The 7,318-nt window shown below is 42.7% G+C and overlaps 1 protein-coding gene across 3 annotated transcripts in view; it reads left to right on the top strand.

Annotated features, from left to right (window-relative positions):
- Window positions 1-7,318, top strand: part of LOC106806979 (17-beta-hydroxysteroid dehydrogenase 14-like) — a 17,338-nt gene that overhangs the window by 2,203 nt on the left and 7,817 nt on the right. For all 3 annotated transcript variants that reach the window (XM_014809174.1, XM_014809173.1, XM_014809172.1), the window contains exons 2-3: window positions 6,290-6,370; window positions 6,569-6,610. In XM_014809174.1, the coding sequence (XP_014664660.1) occupies window positions 6,301-6,370; window positions 6,569-6,610 (112 nt within the window). In that variant the 5' untranslated portion in view covers window positions 6,290-6,300. The remainder of the gene's footprint in view (window positions 1-6,289; window positions 6,371-6,568; window positions 6,611-7,318) is intronic.

Genomic DNA, 7,318 nt, shown 5'->3' with positions numbered 1-7,318 from the left:
CCCCTTCCCCCCACCCTCCGCCACCACCACCACTACGCTCGCGCTCGTCGCATATCCTTGATAACATGTTAATATAGCGAAGTCATTAAAGTTACACAGCTGTATCTTTACTACTGTACTACCAGTAGGTATAGCCTATCATAGATTTTAGATCTGTATTAGTAGTATCCTAGATATATGCTCTGAGCGCGAACGCAGTGGCAGGAGGGCGCACTTGATTCGGTTGCCAGTGAGTTTATCAGAAGAATACTTGGTTGTCAGTTGAGCGCTGTCGCTCTGCGGCACTTGTTAGAGAGTCCTGGACCATATGCCGCAAAAGAATAAGTTTGACACACCCGCCGTCATTCTCGCATGACATATATGTTGCAATTTTTCCATCTGCGCGTTCTTAAGATCGCACAGCACAATCTACCGATCGGCAGACTGCGGCAATCTTGAGATTGCGCTGCGCATTCTTTCAGCTTATCAATAACGAAGTAATCGATACGTTGACGGAACTTTTCCATTTTTACTCTTAGAAGAAAGTGTTCTAGACTAATCTAAATATGTTAATTACAAGTAACTGTTAACCTATAATCTCAACTTTACAATTTCACCGAGAGGCAGTGAAGATATGATCAGAAAGGCCCAAAAAGTACGCTTACAAATCCTGTAAAACTGGGCCTGCACAATCGTATCGAACTCTAGCACCCAAACCCACGTGGATAAACCGTCCAGCAAACTCTGTAAAACCGGGGCGATCGGAAGATTGCGCATAACATATATACATATAAAAAAAAAAAAACATATATATTAGGGCTGTAACGATCCACCGAAATCGAATCGGATCGAGATTCTCTTCCCTCGATCCGATCCTCGATATTTTTCCCTGTATTTTCGATTCCACTTCGATACCACTTTTTTCCTCCAATAGATGGCGGCACTACGCTATGTACTGTGGAGTGTTACCAGAGCATATAAATAACTGATTTATATGCTCTGTTGTTACTCACCAATGTTACTCAGCGACTGTGCAGTGTATATATACTCTCTAGACTCTCTAGTCTATTCACCATCCAGTATTCATTGGCAATTTCTAATAATTGATTATTGCAAAATAATGAAAATATAAAAAATAAGATAACATTTCAATATTTTGGGAATCGAATCTACGGTGGCGCAGAAGGCTCACCACAAATACAAATCCCACAACACAAATACAAATCCCACAACACAAGATGCAAACGCCACAACGACATAATGGCAAACGTCCAACAAACTACAAATGCCAAAATGCCACAACACAGGTAATGCAAATGCACAACACAATGCAAAATCCCACAACAAAAGCAGAACGCCACAACAAAATGCAAATCCCCTGACCCGCGCCCACCTGTCACTGTTTGTATGGGGCGCATTGTATCAGGAGTAGATAATCAGTATATTTACTTTATCATTCTACTCTGGATTCGTTACAGCTGGTGACCCCCTCCCCGCCGCGCACCGCTATCATGCTTATATGGTCGGTAGAGAAGCTCATATAGAGAAGGACCGGGGGGGCGAGGGGGGGCAGATCGGAGGAGAAGCTGGTGGAGAAAGAGGAGGGGGGCAAGCGGTGTGGAGCGAGGAGGAGGGGGAGAATGCTGGTTGAGAAGGAGCGGAGGGGGATGAAGCTCGGTGGAGAAGGATGGAGGCGGGCAGGAAGCTGGTGGAGATAGGAGGAGGGGGAGAAGGTAGGCTTTCCCCTTTCCACAGGATTCTCCCTCCTTCCTTACTCCACACGCTTCTCACCCCGTCCTCCTCACCAGCTTTCTCCCCTCCTCCTTCTCTACAGCTTTTTCCCTTGCTCCCCCTCCTCCTCCTCCACCACACTTTCTCCCTCTCCCCCGTCCTCCTTCTCTCCAGCTTCTCCTTCTCTCCCTCCTCCTCCACCGATTCTCTCCTTCTCACCCTCCCTCCTCCATCCAAAGTTCTCCTCCTTTCTCACAGACGCTTCTCCTTTCTCCCCTCGTCGTTCTCACAGCTTCTCCCTCTCCTTCTCACCAGCCTTCTCCCCCTCCTCGCTTCTCTACCGCTTCTCCGCTTCTCCCCTTCTCTTTCGTCTACCAGCTTTCCGCTCTCACAGCTCGTCTCCCTTGCTCCTTCTCACCAGGCTCTCCCCTCCTCCTCGCCACCAGCTTTCTCCCCTCCTCCTTCTCTACAGTTCTCCCTTCTCTCCCGCTCCTCCTACCGTCCCAGTCTTCTCCCTGTCTCCCCCCTCCTCCACCAGCTTCTCCCTCCTCTTCTCACCAGCTTCTCCTTTCTCCCCTCTCCTTCTCCACCAGCTTATCCCTCCTCTTCTCCAGCCATTCTCCTCCCTCTTCCTTCTCCACCGCTTCGCCCCCTCCTCCGTTCTCCACCAGGCTTCGCCACTTTCCTCCTTCATCTTACAGCTTCTTATACCCGGCCATTATAGCGTCGATAGCGTGGCTGTGCGAGGACGGGGGAGGGGGTTTGTTTAACAGCTGTATACAATAGGAGTAGATGATAGGAGTAAGATATTCCTGTTACTACTTGATACAATGGCCAGTGAGAAACGAGTACAGGTGGGCGTGGGCAGGGGATTTTGATTTGCTGTTCGTAAGCGTTTGCATTGTGTGTTGTGGGATTTTTGCAGCATTGTGTTGTGGCGTTTGCATTTGGTGTTTGTGGATTTTGTTATTGTGTGTTTGTGGCGGTTTGGCATTTTGGTTTGTGAATGTTTGCATTTGTTGTTTGTGGGCGTTTGGCATTTGTTGTTGTTGATGTTTGATTTTGTGTTGGCGGGATTTGACATTTGTGTTGCGGATTTTGATTCTGTCGTTGGTTGGGATTCTGTATTGTGTTGTGGGAATTTGTATTAAATTTTTGTGGTTGTGGGGATTTGGTATTTGTGTTGTGGGATTTGTATTGTGCGTGGCTTTATGCGCCAACTCGTCGAATCGAAGGAATCGATCGAGAGGCTTGTTGTATCGTTACGAGCTGCCAGATTATGATTGATATAGTATATAGGGCCACAGGGCCCTCCGATGGCGACCATGAAGGGGGCCCACGATGAAGGCTCATGATGGGGGAATTGATTTTCAGTTGAATTTGACTTGGTTTTTTGATTGTTTGATTTTGTTGGTTTTTGATTTTTTTTGATTTTGTTGTTGTTGATTTTTAGTATTTTTTGGTTTTTGGGGATTTTTGGTTTTTTTTGTATTTTTTGTTTTATTGTATTTTGTTTGTTTTTTGGATTTTATTGTATTTTTTGTATTTTTTTGGATTTTTTGGATTTTTTTGGGGGTTTTTCGGATTTTTTGGGTTTTTGTATTTTTTTGTATTTTTTGGGTTTTTGGATTTTTTTGGTGGATTTTTGGAATTTTTGGTTTTTTGGTTTTGTTGGGTTTTTTTGAGATTGTCGGAATATAGCTCTGCGATCTCTTCCTCCTCCCTCTCTTACTGGGATCCTGCGCTCTATATGGCCATCGTGATTGAATGTTGTATGCAATGTGACTGTGCCAGGGTAGAATGACCTATTATAGGCTAATATATATATAGGAGCAATAGACGACATTGCATATTGCCGTATAAATCCAAAAATGGGAAAATCAGAAAATCCAAATCCGAGAATCGGCTGTGTTATTTGTGAATTCATTCCGTTAACCTGGCACAGTCAGATTGACATACTAGAAATAGCTTGAAGGCACTAACAAAATAGCCATATATGGTTGTCCACAGACAAGGACGGACAGACGGACGGACAGAGATCGAGATATATTATATAGTATACATACATTATGTGTGGTGTGCGTGCGTGCGTGATATTGCTGATGAGATAGTATCTTTTTAATGGCAAAAATTGTTTCAAAACGTGCTAATATCTGCTTGGGACCATTTCGTTAGGTTATGGAGTTACTTATCAAGAAAGACCAGGTTACTTAGCAGCGTCCCGCAAGGAGGCGGTTGATCTGGACCGTTACACGTTGCCCCCCCCTACAACTATAGCTATCCTCACCACGCAAGTGTAGGGTTTGTCTGTAAGCTTGGTGTGTTGGCAATATACATTTATTGCATTATTACATTTTCTTCACGACACTATGTTCTTAGTGTTTTCTCCAGAATAGTTTCATAGTTTGTTTCACGAGGCTGACTGTGCGGCAAAGATACAAACTTGTTGGCGACTATAGGATTCAATTGGAATTAACCGCCCTCACTTAATCCCCATAGGAGAGATTTAACCTTCAAGTTTTTTTTTTGTTTTTTCTCCCTTATTCTTTCACCTATCATCGAAACTTCCTCTGTTAACTCGATCATTCCTTTTTATGTCCTCTGGTCTGGATCTTTACGCTTAATGATTTTGCGTTTAGTTTTTAATTGTTTTTTTTTAATCTCTTTGTTTTTTGTAAGATCGGTTAGTTTTGTCAACTTTCGTCACTCGCCTCACAAGACCCTCGCTTTTCTCAGCTCATCTGACATTATGTTCAGATGCAAGCTTGTAGAATCGCTTGATGTCCGTCGGTCCGGGTCGGCCCGGTCGTTACGCGATCGGTCGCGGTCGTCTGTCAACAGTGGGCAACCAATATCCTTAACGTCGAAGCGTAGGTCATCGATATTCGGGTGTTGGGAGGGGATCAGTCAAAAACGAGTTGGGCTGTCGAAGCTGGCGGCGAGTCAAAGTGTTCAAGAAAGTCAAGAGGGTGTAATAAGGAGAGGGCGGAATCATTCACTCCTCTATACTTAAGGTATAGGGAGGGTAAATGCGAATTGCGCATCAAATTTAAACGGCTGACCTAGGGCTGCGTGATAGTCAGGGGTTATAGCTTCATGGCTAGAGAAAAGCTCCATCACTGTGCTCGAATTTGGAGCGTCACAGGCTCAAAGCGTCATATGGCACCAGGAGCAGATTTTAGACATTTTTCTGAGGACATGGTCTGATCGGAGCGATTGAAAAAACTTTTTTGTTTCAGCGGCTGCACTTAGCATTTTATGGCAATTATTGAAGGACATGAAATCCTACTTTCGTGCTGACATGCGAAGGTAGTGTAAGATCAGATAACCTTTGACCCTCAAGAGGAGGGATTAAACATGGATTTTGTGACTGTCTGTTTAGAAAGAATATTTGATGCGGGTTTGCTAGTAGAAATCTAATACATGCGCTGGATGTATGAGGCTACAATGTCACAGTGAATTCTCAAAAGCTAAATTTGAGTTGTAAGTAGGTTTATGCTCCTTAAATCGATTAATTTATATGGGCATTCTGTTCAGTGTCAGCTATGTTACATGTACGTATGCCACTGCCAGTGCGCTTACTTCCAGGCAAGTGTTGTGAGTACTGTGGAGTTGTTTTTGCCGTTAAGATCTGCGTTACAGGTGCAGCTCTCTATTGCCGCAGCCTGTAAGGCTTGCTAGTAAAATGGAGTGAGTGACTTACCTATGTCTGTCTTGAGATTAGTGTTGACTACAGTGCTACCTACGTATGATGGTGAGCTCCATCTTTATCTGAAGACACTTAACGTACGCGCATCTCGTGCGCAAACTTTAATAAACATCAACGACACTTCTTTTGAGAAGGTTCCTGATACCATCCCTGTGCATTCCACTGTTTCGGCGTGTATGTGAACACATTTGGGACTAACAGGGTTTACTAGAATCCCAACACTCCACCACAGAGTCACCGCAGTAGACATTAGATGAGCGCTGTCGCTATGCGGCACTTGTTTACATTTCACATACAATGAATGAAATTGCAGGTGCCAGGAAGTGAGCTTTGGTACATAATGTCACCACTGGGCATCGTTGTATCTATAGGTTTCATGTTGCATCTCCCTCTTAACTGTTTTGAATATGGGGGTATACATTTACAATGTAACAATGTAATGTTTACAATGTAACATTTACATTGTAACAGTGTAACATTTACAATGTAACAAGCCCAACATATCACATATCTCAGCTTGGCATAAAACAGTGCTTTGAGCCCTTAATATATTATCAAACTCTGGTATTCCCAAGTATCCTCTGATCCCCCCTATAGATGTATATATATATGCTTTAGGTGGCAGGAAGGGACAAAATATAGCACAGCGTAACTCGCACGTAGCAGAGGCCTCTCCATAGATCTCATATATGGTAACGTTGCCTTGGTAATCTTCTTTTTCTGTTTACCAAGGCCATGTTATCACATCCAGGCTCGATGACCTCATGCATATCTGCTTGGTGCGCAGGGTACGACACCATGCACCCTGCTAAGCCAAATTGTTGAGAGATCTGTTAGTGCTATAGTGTGGCTTTTAACACTCTTCCATAGGTGACTAAAATATGGAGAAAAAGGTTGCCTTAGTAACTGGTGGGTCCAGGGGCATAGGACAAGGAATAGTTTCAGTTTTTGGTAAGCAAATATAAATCTTATTTTACATCTTATATTATTCAGCAAATTAATGTGTACATCTGTATTTTATCAATGTTGAATAGTTAGTAGAAGTACAAAATTAATGCTTCCTCATAACAAATATCACATGCACCAACTGTGAAATTCCCTGTTTTGCAATGTGTGTTAGCTATAATACGGTGTTTCATCATTTTTCAGTCAGAAATGGAGCTACTGTTGTCTTTTGCTCCGAAGAGCAAGGTAACCTTAATTTAAATTATGTGGTTTAATTTGAGTGCTTTTTTCACAGGCAATAGACTGCTAATTTTCAGGCATAGCATGAGCAGATGAAGATAGCTGCATGCCTCCTTTTCCCATGGTTCATTAAGTGATGTGTGATAGCACATATAATTCTCAATTGCCAAGGTATAGTGACACAGCTATGAATGCAGTAAGAGCACAGACAAGAACCTGTATTCCCATGCTACGGTTACCCAAGCCTCTCACACAGAGCTGGCAATGCCATACAATCATGCTGCCAACCCAATGATGATATTTGCCCTTGGTCGCTCATTTATTCCAAATATGGCTCTGTGTGATAAATAAAGGTTTCAATTGACATAGGTCATATTAGTTTTTAAAAAAATGCGTAAATTAAACTTGTGTAAATCGAGAGTTATAATCTGTTGATTTCTTGTATATATGCAAATTTATATTGAAATAGAAAATATCATGGTGCAATGACCGTTGATATGAAACATGATCGAAAATATCTATAGTTTATAGTTATTTCTTCCTTAAATGATGGTTTATCTGCCATTTTTGTGTTTAATCATATGTTTGTTTATTGTAGAAGAGCTCTGTGTCATAGTGGTCTGTTTGTATTGCATGAAATTTTGTTCTTTAGCATTAGTTTTTAGCTCATCTGACATAGTCAGATGCAGCTTGTAGAATCGCTTGATCGTCCGT

The sequence above is a fragment of the Priapulus caudatus genome, unplaced genomic scaffold (assembly GCF_000485595.1).
Source record: "Priapulus caudatus unplaced genomic scaffold, Priapulus_caudatus-5.0.1 Scaffold188, whole genome shotgun sequence".
NCBI lineage: Eukaryota > Metazoa > Priapulida > Priapulimorpha > Priapulimorphida > Priapulidae > Priapulus > Priapulus caudatus.
Note: the sequence above shows the minus strand (reverse complement) of the source record. Positions and strands in the feature narration are given on the sequence as shown.